General features: G+C 42.7%; 1 protein-coding gene across 5 annotated transcripts in view; it reads right to left on the bottom strand.

Annotated features, from left to right (window-relative positions):
* The window catches only part of CDK14 (cyclin dependent kinase 14), a 521,480-nt gene that overhangs the window by 331,481 nt on the left and 170,928 nt on the right, over positions 1-19,071 (bottom strand). For all 5 annotated transcript variants that reach the window (XM_069729432.1, XM_069729431.1, XM_069729435.1 and 2 more), the window contains one exon: positions 2,149-2,243. In XM_069729432.1, the coding sequence (XP_069585533.1) occupies positions 2,149-2,243 (95 nt within the window). The remainder of the gene's footprint in view (positions 1-2,148; positions 2,244-19,071) is intronic.

Genomic DNA, 19,071 nt, shown 5'->3' on the forward strand with positions numbered 1-19,071 from the left:
GGAAGAGGCTGGTGTACTTGCTTAAACTCAAAATCCACCCACTTCTTTTGATTGACAGTTCCTCAGTGTTTCTCCTCCCTGTTGCTGCTGCTGAATTTCCGTCCACCCAACTGGATTAACACACCAGCTCCTTATTGTCCCCCCTACTGCATCTCTGAACACCTAACCTGATTTACAGTTCCTCAGTGCCTCTCCTCCCTGCAGCTGCTGAATTTTCACCCACCCAACTAGCTTGATTTAACAGCTCCTCATTGTCCCTCCTCCATGCTGCTAAATCTCTACTCACCTAGTCTGATTAATGGACCCTCAGTGTCCTTCCTCCCTACGGACTCTCCACCCACAGACTGATTGACAGCTCCTCACTGTCCCTCTTCCTTACTGCTGCTGCAGAATCTCCACCCACTTAGTCTGACTGACAGCTCCTCACTGTCCCACTTCCCTACTGCTGCTGCAGAATCTCCACCCACCTAGTCTGACAGCTCCTCACTGTCCCACTTCCCTACTGCTGCTGCAGAATCTCCACCCACCTAGTCTGACAGCTCCTCACTGTCCCACTTCCCTACTGCTGCTGCAGAATCTCCACCCACCTAGTCTGACAGCTCCTCACTGTCCCACTTCCCTACTGCTGCTGCAGAATCTCCACCCACCTAGTCTGACAGCTCCTCACTGTCCCACTTCCCTACTGCTGCTGCAGAATCTCCACCCACCTAGTCTGACAGATCCTCACTGTCCCTCTTCCCTTCTGCTGCTGCAGAATCTCCACCCACCTAGTCTGACTGACAGCTCCTCACTGTCCCACTTCCCTACTGCTGCTGCAGAATCTCCACCCACCTAGTCTGACAGATCCTCACTGTCCCTCTTCCCTACTGCTGCTGCAGAATCTCCACCCACCTAGTCTGACAGATCCTCACTGTCCCTCTTCCCTACTGCTGCTGCAGAATCTCCACCCACCTAGTCTGACTGACAGCTACTCACTGTCCCTCTTCCCTACTGCTGCTGCAGAATCTCCACCCACCTAGTCTGACTGACAGCTACTCACTGTCCCACTTCCCTACTGCTGCTGCAGAATCTCCACCCACCTAGTCTGATTAACAGACCCTTGGTGTCCCTTCTCCGTACTGACTCTCCACCCACTTAGACTGATTGACAGCTCCTCACTGTCCCTCTTCCATACTGCTGCTGCAGAATCTCTACCCACCTAATCTGACTGACAGCTCCTCACTGTCCCTCCTCCCTGCTACTGAGATCTCACTATGCTCAGAGCAAGCTGCACCTGTTGGAAAGTGTGTGCAGAGACAATACATTTGGAGTCATAAGTAGGGAAAAGCAAGTATGCTCGTTATTCGGGTTTTCACGAGCATGCTCGGGTGTTCTCTGAGTATTTTGGGGGTACTCAGAGATTATGTTTGTGTCTCTGCAGCTTCATGATTTGTGGCTGCTAGACAGCCTGAATACATGTGGGGATTCCATAACAAACAGGCAATCCTTGCATGTGTTCAGGCTGTCTAGCAGCCACAAATCATGCAGCTGCGGAGACATAAACAATCTTTGAGCACACCCAAAATACTCGGAGGACACCTGAGCATGCTCGTGAATACCCGAGCAACGAGCATACTCGCTCATCACTAGCCATGAGCTCTCTCACTCTATAGCTAGATACATATAATTTTAGCATAAGAATACAGCCATGCTGACACGCATTTTTAAAATACCGTAAGTACAATATCCCCATGAGGTCCAACAGATCTGTGTAATGATTTATAGCGTTTATATTCTATATTTAGAAAACAAAAAAGATACACCAGTAAAAAAAAAAAAAATCTTCTAGCAAACTCCAATAAATAAATAACTATATAGTAATCTTTATTCCCTAATAACATTCATGAAAGACATAAAATATAAAATTAATTATATTGTGGTACGGTGTTAGCCACAAAAATAGATGTAAATACTTTTATGCCCACAAATGGCAAAAGTAATTCTCGGAGCGATACCTTTATTGACTAACCAGAAAAAACCTGACCTGAAGAAGGATCCCCTGTGATCTGAAAGCTTGCAAATATATTACCAATAAAGTGGAGTCGCTACATTGGCACTTTTACATGCAATTAGCTGACAGTACAATATATGCAATTAAGAATTACCTACCACATATTCAAAGACCAGGGTGAGGGTCTCCTTGGTGTGGATGATATCGTGCAGCAGCACTATGTTTGCATGCTTCAGCCCCTTCAACAGCGATGCTGCAAAAAAACAGAAAGCAGTGATTGTCCAAGGTTTCGTCTTACTTAAAGGAGGTTTACAGATGATAAAACATATGCATTAATATTTTTTTAATTAAAAGATTTAGCAGACTTTGGGGCTGTGGTACGTTGTGCTACTGCTCAGAGACACCTGCAAAATATGTGGCCTTCATGGAAGAGTCATCAGAAGAAAACCTCTCCTGCATACTCATCATAAACTTCAGAGTCAGAAGTATGCAAAAGAACATCTAAACAAGCCTGATGCATTTTGGAAACTAGTCTTGTGGACTGATGAGGGTAAAATATAACTCTTTGGCCACAATGATCAAAGGCATATGTGGAGAAAAAAAGGACACAGAATTTCAGGAAAGGAACATTTCGCCAACCATTAAGCATAGGGGTGGTTCAATCATGCTTTGGGGTAGTGTTGTGAATTCTGTGGCAGAGCTCCCTCCTGTGGTCACAAGTGGTACTTCGGCTGATTCTCTCTGTGAGCTTCCGTTGGTGGAGGAAAGTGGTACTGCGGCTTCTGAGTTTCCTTCCTCAGGTGATGTGGTGAAGTTGTTAGGTGCTGCTCTATTTAACTCCACCTAGTGCTTTGATCCTGGCCTCCAGTCAATGTTCTAGTATTGGACCTGTTTCCTCCTGGATCGTTCCTGTGGCCTGCTGCTCTGCATAGCTAAGTTCCGCTTTGCTATTTTGTTTGCTGTTTTTTTCTGTCCAGCTTGTCTATTTGTTTTTTCCTACTTGCTGGAAGCTCTGGGACGCAGAGGGTGTACCTCCGTGCCGTTAGTTCGGTACGGAGGGTCTTTTTGCCCCCTTTGCGTGGTTTTTGTAGGGTTTTGTGTTGACCGCAAAGTTACGTTTCCTATCCTCGCTCTGTTCAGAAAGTCGGGCCTCACTTTGCTAAATCTATTTCATCTCTACGTTTGTCTATTCATCTTAACTCACAGTCATTATATGTGGGGGCTGCCTTTTCCTTTGGGGTATTTCTCTGAGGCAAGGTAGGCTTATTTTCTATCTTCAGGCTAGCTAGTTTCTCAGGCTGTGCCGAGTTGCATAGGGAGCGTTAGGCGCAATCCACGGCTGCCTCTAGTGTGGTTGGAGAGGATTATGGATTGCGGTCAGCAGAGTTCCCACGTCTCAGAGCTCGTTCAATGTTTTTGGGTTATTGTCAGGTCACTGTATGTGCTCTGACCTCTATGTCCATTGTGGTACTGAATTGCCTTATCATAACAGGGTAGTGTTGCAGCCAATGGCATAGGGAACATTTCATGGTTAATGGAAAGAATGGATTCAATGAAATTTCAACAAAATTCTTGATGCAAACAACACTATCTGTAAAAAAGCTGAAGGTGAAGAGAGGATGGCTTCCACAAATGGATAATGACCCTAAACACACATCAAAATCCACAATAGACGACCTCAAAAGGTGCGAGCTGAAGGTTTTACAATGGCCCTCACAGTCCCTTGATCTAAATATCATTGAAAATCTGTGGCCAGACCTCAAAATAGCAGAAGATGGAAGACGACCCAGGAATCTCACAGAACTGGAGGAATTCTCCAAGGAAGAATGGAGGAAAATCCCTCAAACAAGATTTGAAAGACTCTTGGGTGCAGGGCCGGCGTCAGCACCCGGCGCACCTGGGCAAATGCCGGGGCCCTGGGGAGAGAGGGGGGCCCACTCACGCTGTCATAGATACAGCTGAGAGAGCAGAGCAGGAGATAACATGCTCTCCGCCCCTGGCTGGCTGCCGTGCTGCTGAAGTTATGAGGCAGATTCAGGAGGAGCTCCTATCAGTGCCTGAGTGAGTGGCGCTGCTATATACTACGTGGGCTGCGCTGCTATATACTACGTGGGCTGCGATGCTATATACTATGTGGGCTGCGCTGCTATATACTACGTGGGCTGCGCTGCTATATACTACGTGGGCTGCGCTGCTATATACTACGTGGGCTGCGCTGCTATATACTACGTGGGCTGCGCTGCTATATACTACGTGGGCTGCTCTGCTATATACTACGTGGGCTGCGCTGCTATATACTACGTGGGCTGTGCTATATACTACATGGGCTGCTATATGCTGCGTGGGCTGCTATATACTACATGGGCTGCTATATACTACGTGGGCAGTGTTATATACTACATGGCTGTGTTTATATGCGATCATGAATCGGGGTATGTGTTAAAGGGGGGGCCCACTGAGACTCTTTCGCCCGGGGCTCTCAAAAACCTGGAGCCGGCCCTGCTTGGGTGGATACAAAAAGCGTTTACAAGCTGTGATACTTTCAAAAGAGGGCGCTACTAGATACTAGCCATGCAGGGCGCCCAAACTTTTGCATAGGCCCACTTTCTTTTTATAATTTTTAAAATGTAAAAGATGAAAATATATATATATATATATATATATATAGAGTGGGGCAAAAAAGTATTTAGTCAGTCACCAATAGTGCAAGTTCCACCACTTAAAAAGATGAGAGGCGTCTGTAATTTACATCATAGGTAGACCTCAACTATGGGAGACAAACTGAGAAAAAAAAATCCAGAAAATCACATTGTCTGTTTTTTTAACATTTTATTTGCATATTATGGTGGAAAATAAGTATTTGGTCAGAAACAAAATTTCATCTCAATACTTTGTAATATATCCTTTGTTGGCAATGACAGAGGTCAAACGCTTTCTGTAAGTCTTCACAAGGTTGCCACACACTGTTTTTGGTATGTTGGCCCATTCCTCCATGCAGATCTCCTCTAGAGCACTGATGTTTTTGGCTTTTCGCTTGGCAACACGGACTTTCAACTCCCTCCAAAGGTTTTCTATAGGGTTGAGATCTGGAGACTGGCTAGGCCACTCCAGGACCTTGAAATTCTTCTTACGAAGCCACTCCTTCGTTGCCCTGGCGGTGTGTTTTGGATCATTGTCATGTTGAAAGACCCAGCCACGTTTCATCTTCAATGCCCTTGCTGATGGAAGGAGGTTTGCACTCAAAATCTCACGATACGTGGCCCCATTCATTCTTTCATGTACCCGGATCAGTCGTCCTGGCCCCTTTGTAGAGAAACAGCCCCAAAGCATGATGTTTCCACCACCATGCTTTACAGTAGGTATGGTGTTTGATGGATGCAACTAAGTATTATTTTTCCTCCAAACACGACAAGTTGTGTTTCTACCAAACAGTTCCAGTTTGGTTTCATCAGACCATAGGACATTCTCCCAAAACTCCTCTAGATCATCCAAATGCTCTCTAGCAAACTTCAGACGGGCCCGGACATGTACTGGCTTAAGCAGTGGGACACGTCTGGCACTGCAGGATCTGAGTCCATGGTGGCGTAGTGTGTTACTTATGGTAGGCCTTGTTACATTGGTCCCAGCTCTCTGCAGTTCATTCACTAGGTCCCCCCGCGTGGATCTGGGATTTTGGCTCACCGTTCTTGTGATCATTCTGACCCCACGGGGTGGGATTTTGCGTGGAGCCCCAGATCGAGAGAGATTATCAGTGGTCTTGTATGTCTTCCATTTTCTAATTATTACTCCCACTGTTGATTTCTTCACTCCAAGCTGGTTGGCTATTGCAGATTCAGTCTTCCCAGCCTGGTGCAGGGCTACAATTTTGTTTCTGGTGTCCTTTGACAGCTCTTTGGTCTTCACCATAGTGGAGTTTGGAGTCAGACTGTTTGAGGGTGTGCACAGGTGTCTTTTTATACTGATAACAAGTTTAAACAGGTGCCATTACTACAGGTAATGAGTGGAGGAAAGAGGAGACTCTTAAAGAAGAAGTTACAGGTCTGTGAGAGACAGAAATCTTGATTGTTTGTTTCTGACCAAATACTTATTTTCCACCATAATATGCAAATAAAATGTTAAAAAAAACAGACAATGTGATTTTCTGGATTTTTTTTTCTCAGTTTGTCTCCCATAGTTGAGGTCTACCTATGATGTAAATTACAGACGCCTCTCATCTTTTTAAGTGGTGGAACTTGCACTATTGCTGACTGACTAAATACTTTTTTGCCCCACTGTATATGTATATATATATATATATATATATATATATATATATTTTTTTTTTATTTATTTTTTTTTCCTTGCCTAAAATACAAAAGGAAATGTGTCACCTTTAACTTTAAGCCTTTTAGAGATAATTTCATCTTCAACTTGTTTAACTGTTCACAGTAATTTTGACCAGGGGTGCCCAAACTTTTGCATGCCACATTAGATAGGCAATTTTTAGGATTTCCTGATCTCTTTATAAACTTTGCTATAATTCTCTCGTTTGAACTCGAGTTTCAATAATAAATCCCTTCTTACAAGTGGAGAATATCCAGATCTGCATCTCCCTGCACATCATAGCATGCTCCTAGCTCCCTACGTGGTGAGGTCATACACACTGACATCACACACGGATAATCAGCATTGTGTAATACAGCCATTATTTTAATTAGTTTTAATTGCTCGCATTTGTAATTTCTGTGGATGAAGGACGAGGCCTGCAGACATCATTCCTCGCAGGCTGTATTCAGGGTTTCTATAGTTGAGGCTTATAAATGTAGAAGCAATAGGAAGGCCCCATGTAGAATCTGCAGTGACATTGATATTCAGCACAGGTTTACTACAAATAATCCTGGGATTTAGAATCTTTAGTATCGACCATCTGCTTTTTGCAGGTAATATCTGCTAAAGTCAGGACGACATTGTCAAACACTGTTCACTGTCGCTTGAACAAACTTTTCCTAAATCAAGTAAAAAAGAAACTGCGGTATATAACATATCTTAATAGAGAAATTTGCTTTTCTCCACTTATTAGCCACTTCTCCTCCTCTCTCCTTCTTTCGGATCTACTGAACTCGTAATTCACTCTTTTCACGACTTTCTAGTAAGTGTTTATTTCACCCCAGTGCTGGATTCACAGCAACCCAGCTAAACAATGTCATAAACTATGTAACATATCTTAAGAGAAATTTGCTTTTCTCCACTTATAAGCCACTTGTCCTCCTCTCACCTCCTTTCTGATCTACTGATCTGGTCATTCACTCTTTTCACGACTTTCTAGTAAGTGTTTATCTCACCCCAGTGCTGGATTCACAGCTCTCTATAATGTCATCCATGCTGTTGTTGAACATGTGCTACATAGAGATAGAAGAGCAGGGATCCCTCATGTCTGTGTCTGTTCTAGTAAGTGTTTATCTCATCCGAGTGCTGGATTCACAGCTACTCAGCTCTATAATGTCATCCATGCTGCTGCTGCTTCTGAACATGTGCTACATAGAGATAGAAGAGCAGGAATCCCTCATGTCTGTGCGTGTTCTAGTAAGTATTTATCTCACCCCAGTGCGGGATTCACAGCTACTCAGCTCTATAATGTCATCCATGCTGCTGCTGCTGCTGCTGCTGAAGATGTGCTACATAGAGATAGAAGAGCAGGAATCCCTCATGTCTGTGTCTGTTCTAGTAAGTGTTTATCTCATCCGAGTGCTGGATTCACAGCTACACAGCTCTATAATGTCATCCATGCTGATGCTCAAGATGTGCTACATAGAGATAGAAGAACAGGAATCCCTCTGTGCGTGATGGGTATGGGAAACAAAGGCAGCTAGGCTCAACCCAGTAGCTCGGAGACAACTGAAAATTAGAAGTAAAGCCTGCAGAGGGGAAACTGGTGAAATATACAGGTCATATAATGTGATACAAGTTATATTCTCAAAAAATAAAATGTAAAATCCCTCAGTTCTCGAGAAGGGAAAGAATTTTTAATGGCAAGTAAATGGCAAAGTTGTTTGTTTTATGAGTACTTTGCATTTTTTCTTAATATAATAACAATGAGAAAAAAACTCCTTAAAGCTTCCTTGTACCCAGTGTGTGTATTGATGTAGTACGTCCCTTTATCCAGCTGGGATAACATGTGTCCTTCAATATTTGGAAGGCTCTAATGTTCATTTCATCATCTCTGCCCCCATCATTCGTCATGTCCACACAATGTTATAGATCTCTAATGAAATAATGATCATGACACACAATGCCGGGCAGCTGTAATTAGGAGAAAATGAAAAGGTAATTTTAAAACCAATTTATAATTCTGCTTGCCGCATTTTAAATGACAGAACTTTATTAAAATCAAGTTTAGGCGAGTCTGCCCGCTTTCAGTCATTTTTCGTACTAATGTATATTTAATGGTCTGTCAATAGGCGTCATGATTTATTATATTATACATCTTACTCAATGACTTTTTATATCTTTTTTCCTGTCTTCGAAGCTTCTGCAGCCTAATGCAGTATATAATTTCTGTCAACTTGCCCACAAAGACTATGGCCCGATCTGCAATTACTATATGTACAGTATTGCTGGTGAAGTAAGCTTCAGCTCTAACCCCTTAAAGGGTTACTTTCACTTTCATCAATTTGATATTGTTGGTCTACTACTCCCCTCTTCCCTGGGTTGGGAAGGGGTGAAGACTGAGGGCGGATTCAGGAGCTTGGGCAAGGTAGGTGGCCCTTGCATCTTCACCATCAGAAGTAATCCGGGGAACAGGGCAAGCTACGGCACCCCTAACGTTAGGGACAGAGAAGGAGCCCCTGGTCCTATACACCCAACAAGAGAGTCGTGACACTATGGGACTGCTGGCAATAACTGATCGATGTACTCGACTTTCTCCTTTAGTCCCGTAGATCAGGGGTCCCCAACTCCAGTCCTCAAGGCCCACCAACATGTCATGTTTTCAGGATTTCCTTAGTCTTGCCCAGGTAATAATTGCATCACCTGTGCAATGCAAAGGAAATCCTGAAAACATGACCTGTTGGTGGGCCTTGAGGACTGGAGTTGGGGACCTCTGCCGTAGACAATAACCCAAATACTGGCTAAATACTCCCCAGGACACTAGGAAGACTTTTTAGGTTTGCCAACCTTTACCAAACCCCCAGTGATATGTGATGATGATAACATTTACTTCCAGAATCCTTTTTTTTTTCCCTAGTGAGATATGAACCCTAACATAACTCCCTTTACCTCAGCCTCTACGGTTGCATTAACGCCACGGAAATAGTGCAAATACCACCCCACTACCCCCCGCAAAAAAGTCAAATAAAGTGAGTACATTCACATTATTTGACTTTTCTTTTGTTGTGAGGTGGTATTTGCATTATTTTGGTATTCTTTATCTAGGTTTTTACTAGGCACCGGACTTTTCATAGCCAAGCGTGATGATAACATAGAAATAATATGGTCGCCTAGAGAACGGAGACTTAAATTAGAATCATCGTCCAATTCGTGTATTGCGCAGCTATATTACGCTGCTGACATTTCGGCTGCTCAGGCCACCATGAAGCTTCATTCGCTCTTTAAAACTGATGATTAAACTCCGTGGCGTTAATACAACCGTACAGGCTGAGGTAATGGGAGTTATGTTAGGGTTGAAACATCGCACATATCTCTCTAGGGAAAAAAAGAAGGATTCTGGAAGTAAATGTTATCATCATCAGATATCACTGGGGGGTTGGTAAAGGTTAGCAAACCTAAAAAGTATTCCTAGTGTACTGGGGAGTTTTTAGCCAGTATTTGGTTCATTTCCAGCAATCATTGTCTATGGGACTGAAGGAAAAAGAGTACAGCGATCAGTTATTGCCAACAGTCCTATAGTGTCACGACTTGTTGGGTGTCTCGGGACCAGAGGTTCCTTCCCTGTCCCTAACGCTAGTGGTGCCCTAGCTCGCCCTGTTCCCCGGATTACTTCTGATGGTGAAGATGCTAGGGCCACCCTACCTTGCCCAAGCTCCTGAATCTGCCCTCAGTCTTTAACCCTCCCCAACCCAGGGAAGAAGGGAGTAGTAGTGTACCGTAATACACCAACTAGACTAACAAGGTAATACAAACAGGGATAATGGAAAATACCAATCATACACCGGGGAGTTGAGGATGGTGTTAAACCAAAGTAGGAAAAAAAGGGGAATTAGAACACACACACACAAAACCTAGCAACCAGTCTCAGATAAATCCACCAAACACCTTCTCCAATAATAACCAACAACAGTCATGCAGCATAAGCTAACTCTGACAATGAGTGCTAGCCAGGGACCAGATTATATAGGAGATGGGAGTGGCTAACAGTGCACAGCTGAGAGCCTTAATGCAGGAAAGCTTCCAGGAGCTCTCAAGTGAGCAGATTAACCCCTGCAGTGCTAAAAGAAACCTACACTACTACTTACGCTTAAAATCATAGATTATTCATGTCTGTCAGTGTGCAAAGCTACAAAATCAGCAAGGGATCAAATACTTATTTTCTCCACTGTGTGTGTGTATATATATATATATATATATATATATATATATATATATATATATATATATATATATATATATATATATATATATATATATATATATATATATATCATACGCATATAAGCAAAAAAAATAACAACCCACTAAAAAACACGCAATTAAATAAAATCTATAAATGCACCGAGGGCATGAATTTTTATTAAATCACGTCCACTTCTCTTTAACACAGATTTTCTGCCCTCCCCCTCCCCCCAAAAAATGCAGCATTTACGCTATATAGGAAAATGGCTTACCGGGGTTGTCCCATGAACACTGTATATTTTAATCAATAGGGCTAGGAATGATGGATCATCTCTTGGCTAGGAGATGTGGTATGTGCTGACCCTGAACTGGAGCTGCTCTGCATAGTAAGACACAGCCATTACACAGTACACAGCAGGAGCATATCTATAAGATTATCTCATCAAAGGAACATTTTTTTAAAACGCATCCAATTGTGGAAACTATTATTATTCAAAGATCTATTGATTAAAATATACTTTTTTTCATAGGACATCCCAATTTAAATGTTCTCTTAACCCCTTACTGACCTCCGCTGTACTATTACTGCGGAGGTTGGATCCCTTGCTTTGATGTGGGCTCCGGCGCTGAGCCCACTTTAAAGCCGGGACATGTCAGCTTCGCCCCATTCAAAATAAAACAATAAAAAAAAAAAATCAAACCTACACATATTTGGTATCGTCGCGTTCAGAATCGCCCGATCTATCAATAAAAAAAAGGATTAACCTGATCGCTAAACAGCGAGAAAAAATTTGAAACTCCAGAATTACGTTTTTTTGGTCGCCGCGACATTGCATTAAAATGTAATAACGGGCAATCAAATGAACGTATCTGCACCAAAATGGTATCATTAAAAACGCCAGCTCGGCACGCAAAAAATAAGCCCTCACCTGACCCGAGATCATGAAAAATGGAGACGCTACGGGTATTAGAAAATTGTGCAATTTTTTATTATTATTTTTTATCGATAAAGCGTAACCTAGACATATTTGGTGTCTATGAACTCGTAATGAACTGGAGAATTAAAATGTCAGGTCAGTTTTAGCATTTAGTGAACCTAGAAAAAAAGCCAAACAAGAAACAAGTGTGGGATTACACTTTTTTTGCAATTTCACTGCACTTGGAATTTTTTCCCCATTTTATAGTACACGACATGCTAGAACCAATGATGTCGTTCAAAAGTGCAGCTTGTCCAGCAAAAAACAAGCCCTCACATGGCCATACTGACGGAAAAATAAAGTCATGGCTCTGGGAAGAAGGGGAGCGAAATATGAGAACACAAAAACAGAAATGGACAAGGTCGTGAAGGGGAGTTTAAATGTTCCCTAAAAGACTTAAAACAGGACATTTGTAGCCAACTGCTTATCCACTTTGTACAGACACTTCCCTTAGTGAAAAAACAGAGAAAAAGTTTAGGTTCGTTTTTTTTTCATTCTAAGTTCACGTTTATCTTAATTACATTCAGAGGCCAAACTTCTCGGCTTCCTATAAATGACAGCGGCTTCCTGCACAGGGATTCGGCCATTGTTCCTGCCCTCCTTCATGTATATGAAACGTATCACAGAGCAACAATGCCGACACCGGTACATTGTGCGCTGGCTTCATGGACCTCATCAGGGGAATGGACTGGGCTCTGATTTCTTTCTTCCCACAATATTTGTAATTAGGTTGCATTATTAAAAGGCCACAACTTACAAGCAAAGCTTCTCAGGTCATTCACACCCATGCGTGAATATTGCAGGTGCCAGTAACAGGGTCAATACAATATATTATGACCCTATCAGAACACAGCGACGCGACTGAATACGATATCTTCTCCACGTCCTATCTATGTACACGGTCCTTAATTCTCTAGCGGATAAACCACAGCTGATGATGTCATATCTCAGCTTAACGGGCACCACTCGGTACTAGGCCCGTCCTCGTCGTAACCTCTGTGGTCTCCTATGAACGCTACACTGGCCCTAGCAGGGGGTCACCAGTATTTCCCACTAGGTCGTAAGTCTTAGATACGCCAGTCACTGGCTACACAGCGTGCTTGTCGCACCGGCAGCCTCAATTACCTGAAGCACAGCCCCAGCCCACACCCTGTACTCTAGGTCTACGCTGGAAGTAATGGCATGTCTCCAGAGTCTGGTTCGGATCTGGTCGCGGTCCTCTACTGGCTATGCTCACTGATCTTCCACACAGCTCAGACCTTCTCTGGCATCTGACTACTCTTGGACCCTACTGTGGCGATGGCGGCTGTAAGCTCACCTCGCAGCCACACAACATGTCCTGGTACAGGTTCTTTCGCCAACTTTTCCCTTCTCGGCCGGGCGAAGCCTTTCATAATTAGTAACCGCGACACACGTGTCACCTGACCTGGTGCCCTCTTCAATATCTTCTCCGGGAGCACATAATTCCACTTTGTGGTTCCTACTACAATTTTTTCTTTACTGTCGCCTTTGACCAGCAGATGGCGGTGTTCGCTTGCAGTAACTCAGTTAGGCATAAACTGTACTCTCCTCCTCTTCCGTCCTCCTCCTTATAGCCATGCCTCCTTTTAAGGTGACACCCTTATGTCTCTTATTCTCATCCATAGGAACCATTTTGGAAGTGCTGCTTTCAGGCAATTGGGTGGCACTCTACAAATATGACAAATAGATTTTTTCTTTTTTTAAACAAGCAGAGAGCACTTACAAAAAGTGTCCCTCAATCTGGACGACTCAGAACACTAATGCGTTACATGTACTGTTTCGACTGAGAACTGTGTAATACTTTTCTTCACCACTGGAGGCACTGCAGAGGAAATGAAAATGTATTGTTCCTTATCCTTATACAAAGGAAATGTATCCACAAAAAAATGACCTACTTCTTAAATCTGTTCAACTTATTTTTTATATATCTGCTGTATCTTTATTTATATAAATCAGGATCTGTATTAACCCCTTCACGACAGGGCCATTTTCTGTTTTTTTCCTCCCCTTCCAAAAGCCATAACTTTTTTTTTTTTTTTTTTTTTCACCCCCATAGTCATACGCGGTCTTTATTTTTTTTTTGCAAGACAAGTTGTACTTTTGAATGAGACCATTCATTTTATTATGCAATGCACTGGAGAGCAGGAAACAAATTTCGGAGTGTTACTAAGTAAATCACAGGAACAAAGAAAATAAATAAATTGGTTAACACTGCTAGTCGCATAGTTATTACCAGGACAAATTACACCCCGAAGAATAAACCTAGAAGAAACTCCATATAAATGTTTTTTTTTTTTACAAAAAGAGAGGAGAGCCTTACTTCAAAATATAATACACAAAAATTTCATTTAGTGAGAACAATACATTTAAAAATAAGAAACCTAATGGAACAGAGGTGAGCAAAGCAAGATTCCTATAAACACACTGGGACCATATTGATAAGGGGCCAGAGAACAAGTAATATATAATCTAGTATCCAACAAATTCAGAGTAACTAACCATATATAAAACGATAAAGTGCATAATGCAAAAGTCATATAGTCTCCATGATCAGGTCAGTATAGCTTACACATAGTGAGATGCTAGTGCACTGTTCCCAGGAGACAGCAGGAGCCTACCCCTCCACAGAGCTATAGATTTCAGTCTAAGAGAAGACTCACAGGTTCCCATACAGATGAAGACTTTATTCTAAGAGAGGATTGGCATTGTTAGGCCCTGGTAACGAGAATCGCCTTAACGTGGCTTCCCGGTACACATGAATTGGCAAATTTATGCGCCAAGCTTTCTCAATTTTTTCATATTTCTAGTGCAGTAAACAATTTTCATATTTCTTGTTTGTAAGTTTTGGCGCTACAGAGTGCTGCCTTATTTATTTGATTGTATATGAGTTGGTGACTAAGTCAGCACCTGTTCACACCTAGTCTATGTTTGGATGTGACGGTCAGTTTTTTGAAATAGATATGGTAAAACGGACCTGGCAATATGGTTCTCAGTACGATTATGCAGAACCAAATATGAATAGGTTGTTTTTTTTAATTTAAGTAGTAAAAGAGCATTGGAAATTTGAAAAGGTGTTATCTGAGCATGCTCGGGTGCTAACCGAGTGTCAACCGACACCTTATCCGAGCACGCTCGCTCATCACTACAATGTAATCATTAACGAAAACCATAGAAACAAATTATAAAATATATAACAATGGCTTCCAAAAAAGATATCCCATCATCTCTGCAAATCTAATGACATCTATAATGAACTAAATCTATGGCTGAAAATAGACAAAAAGATAGAAACATATGCAGCGATTATCGTCACTGTCGGCACAGTCAGCGAGAAGTTTCACATCCCCGTCAGCACTTTGCACTTCTGCTGGGAAACCTGCAGGTATACTGTAAGTTCTATCTGGGAGAAACGTGTTTAATGACACTGAACACATTAGCAAAAATTTGGATTAAGTTTTAGAAGTTTAAAATTAATGCCCAAATCCATAGATCTAAAAGCTAACGTCCACCCTTTAACTCTTATTTTCCTTATCTAAATTGGTAGAAAAAAAGTGAATTGTTTAAGTCAGGTTTTGTTTGTATTTTTTTTTTTTTTTTTTCAATAATAGAAATTTTTTTTTTCAAAATAACTCAATTTAAATAAAACATTGCAATTTTCACACTAACCGCTAAACCGAATATTAGACTCCTACTTCCTTTAGGCTAATACATGTTGCACCAGAATTTTTTTTTTTGGGGGTGCTTCATGGCAAAAGGGGTGAATACCTATGCATATGCCAATATTTATTTATTTTATCCCATAAATTTAAATTTATGCGAATATTTTTCTCACTTCACCAACTCTAGACTATTTAGCGCTGATGGATCACACACAAATCGGATTACAAAATTATTTAACAACATAGGTAAAAAGCCAAAGGAAAGGGGGGAATACTTTCGCAAGCCACTGTAGATGTGGTCACTGGCGAGTGCAGCCATCTCCAATGCTTCCGAAGAGAATGAATAGCGCGCGGAGGTGCGAGACTTATGGTCCATTCCGAGCCCTGCTTTCAGCATTGCTTGATGAGGTCAGACCCCTAGTGAACCTGCGGATAGGGGATAACGTCTGATATTGGAACTAACCCTTTAAAGAATTATTTAGAGTGAAATGTTAAATTTAAAAATAAGCTCTGTTATATACTTTTCCCCAGAAACAGCGCCACTCTCGGTTATAGGCCGTGCATGGTATTGCAGCTTACACATGCAGCATACCTTTATGTTAAGATAATAGATTGAGTCTTTTTATCCACTGACACAAATCATTGATGTAAATGGGGGGATAAACATTTTTCCATTCCATCGCTCGCGCCTTATAGGAGGTTATCGGGTATTCTGTATACCGTTCCTGAACGTGCCGGCGTCCCTGCATTCAGCGGCTCTATTTGTCATCCTGTAATAGTACATCCAAGGAGCACTTCAGATAAGAATTACATAGATAAAATACCCTGCCAGCGCTTGTGTTAAAGCCGTCGCTTCTTTCTGCATAACACAAAAATCCTGGGGAACATGACCAGGAATAATGCGCCATATTCTGCGCTTCTGCAAGGCATTAACCATAAACATAACATTGAATAGTTTATTGCAGCAGAAAAGGGGAAATGAAGTGACGTCAGAAGGAATAGGGAATGTTGAAATGTAACATTCTCAATCGTTCTCTCCTCCAGAACCATGGTCAGAGTAGAGTTTGGACAAGGAGCGTAACGATCAACCAGTCCCGTGAGGGTGAGGGGCCCACAGACGTCAGTGCAAACTTCAACTGGATGTGCATGCTCAGATGCACATTCAGTTGAAGTGTATTGTGGCACCGAGACCCGACAGATCTGTGCGCTGCAATAATCGCTGCCGACCAATCAGGGGCCAGAAGCGGACATCGGCGTGTACATAACTGGGGGCTCATGATGCGCTCCCGTCGCTTGCGCGATAAGTCAGCTGCCGCCATCAGAAGAGGATGCCACCCGGTGGGAGACTGGAGGGAAAGTGAGCAGAATCTTTTTTTTTTTTTTTTTTTATTCTATGCATTAAAGAGCAATAGCAGAATAAGGGACATATATACTAGTATTGGGGATATACACTGCTCGAAAAAATAAAGGGAACACTAATATACCACATCCTAGATATGACTGAATCCGATTGAGCACATCTGGGACATCATGTCTCATTCCATCCACCAACGCCACGCTGCAACACAGACTGTCCAGGAGTTGACTGATGCTTTAAAGGGAACCTGTCACCCCGTTTTTTGAGATTGAGATATAAATACTGTTAAATAGGGCCTGTGCTGTGCGTTACTATGGTGTATGTAGTGTACCCTGATTCCCCATGTATGCCGAGAAATACATTACCAAAGTCGGCGTTTTCGCCTGTCAATCAGGCTGGTCTGGTCAGGTGGGCGTGTTCACAGTGTTCTTTTCTTCCCCAGGTTTCCGTTGGTGGCGTAGTGGTGTGCGCATGTCCAAGGTCCGGATTCCCTGTGCCCACGTGAAGACACAGCGCGCGATCTGCGCTGTCATTCCTTTCATCGGTGCGGGCGGCCATCTTCCTGGGGCCGCGCGTGCGCAGATGTAGTGCTCTGCTGCACGGGGCTTCAGGAAAATGGCCGCGGGATGCCGCGCGTGCGCAGAAGAGATCGCGCCGGCCATTTTCCCAAAGCCGAGATGCAAACTCGGCTTTGGGAAAATGGCCGCCGCGATCTCTTCTGCGCACGCGCGGCATCCCGCGGCCATTTTCCTGAAGCCCCGTGCAGCAGAGCACTACATCTGCGCACGCGCGGCCCCAGGAAGATGGCCGCCCGCACCGATGAAAGGAATGACAGCGCAGATCGCGCGCTGTGTCTTCACGTGGGCACAGGAAATCCGGACCTTGGACATGCGCACACCACTACGCCACCAACGGAAACCTGGGGAAGAAAAGAACGCTGTGAACACGCCCACCTGACCAGACCAGCCTGATTGACAGGCGAAAACGCCGACTTTGGTAATGTATTTCTCGGCATACATGGGGAATCAGGGTACACTACATACACCATAGTAACGCACAGCACAGGCCCTATTTAACAGTATTTATATCTCAATCTCAAAAAACGGGGGTGACAGGTTCCCTTTAATACAAGTCTGGAAAGAGATCCCTCAGGAGACCATCCACCGCCTCATCAGGAACATGCCCAGGCGTTGTAGTGAGGTCATACAGGCACGTGGAGGCCACACACACTGCTGAGCATCATTTCCTTGTCTTGAGGCATTTCCAATGAAGTTGGATCGGCCTGTAATTTGATTTTTCACTTTGAGTTTGAGCATCATTCCAACTCCAGACCTCCATGGGACATCAATTTTGGATTTACATGGATCATTTTTAGGTTTTATGGTTCTCAATGCATGTCACTATGTAATGAATAAAAATTTGCAACTGGAATATTTCATTCAGTGATATCTAGGATGTGGGATTTTAGTGTTCCCTTTATTTTTTTTCGAGAAGTCCACCTCATTATAGGACCTAACAATACGTAAATGAAAGATTTCTTTCCTTTTTATCCAAACCATATGGCACATAACTGCGGGAACGCTCCGTCACACAATGCCTGTACAATCATCATCAAAACATCTCTTCAGTTTTTGCTTCATCACGGAATCCACCGACCTCCGATAAATGGAACATAATGTGTTCGTCTTACTCGCTTTTGTCATCTTTCCGTTGTCTTTGAAACATAGGTCCATAAATACGCAAGTTTTTTTTTTTTTTTTATCAATAGTGAGTTTTTCTGTTATTTTTCGCATTTCTAAAACACTCCAGGTAGTGCAGGTTTTATCACAGACCAGAATAAGTAAATCTCAGACAAGAATGGGCCTCTGACATCCTTTATGCTGCTACAGAGGTATTTTACAGCTTTCTTCTCGAGTTTTGTTCTGTTCAACCGATAATTGCAGTCTAACAAAGAGAGCCATAGGATAACTCGGCTGGTTACTCGATGTAAACCAGAAAGTTTCCTGGTGGTGGGGGGGAAAATCGAGTGGTTTTCTTTTTTTAATTAAGTTGACTTTATTAAAACAATGCAACACAGAATAAAAGACAGGAGCACAATAGCGGCGATGATTAGACGACTTTCTGAGGTTTGCATACACACAGACACACGGTAACAAAAAACAACAAGAGGAAGAAGATGTCCGACAGCTCCACTGCTGTGCAGGTATTTTATTTTTTTTAAATAAACTTCAAAGATTCGTGTTTTTCCACAGAAGGCAACAAGGATCAGAAAATATCTGAAAGCCTGGATCTCTGTATTGTGTCCTGCTACTTTGCACACAGAAATGTAGCACCACAGACTACAAAGTAGAGATGGGAAAATATAAGTTAGAAACAGAAAATGCATACATAGGAATTATGGCTCCCCATAGCAAAAGTCCTAAAATAGGCCCCCTTCTCACCCTCACCCCCCAAAAAAAATTTGGCATAATAGATGGAGTTACAACACATAAGCGCAGTCACAAAAGGGCGGCCTCCCAA

The sequence above is a fragment of the Ranitomeya imitator genome, chromosome 6, assembly GCF_032444005.1.
Source record: "Ranitomeya imitator isolate aRanImi1 chromosome 6, aRanImi1.pri, whole genome shotgun sequence".
NCBI lineage: Eukaryota > Metazoa > Chordata > Amphibia > Anura > Dendrobatidae > Ranitomeya > Ranitomeya imitator.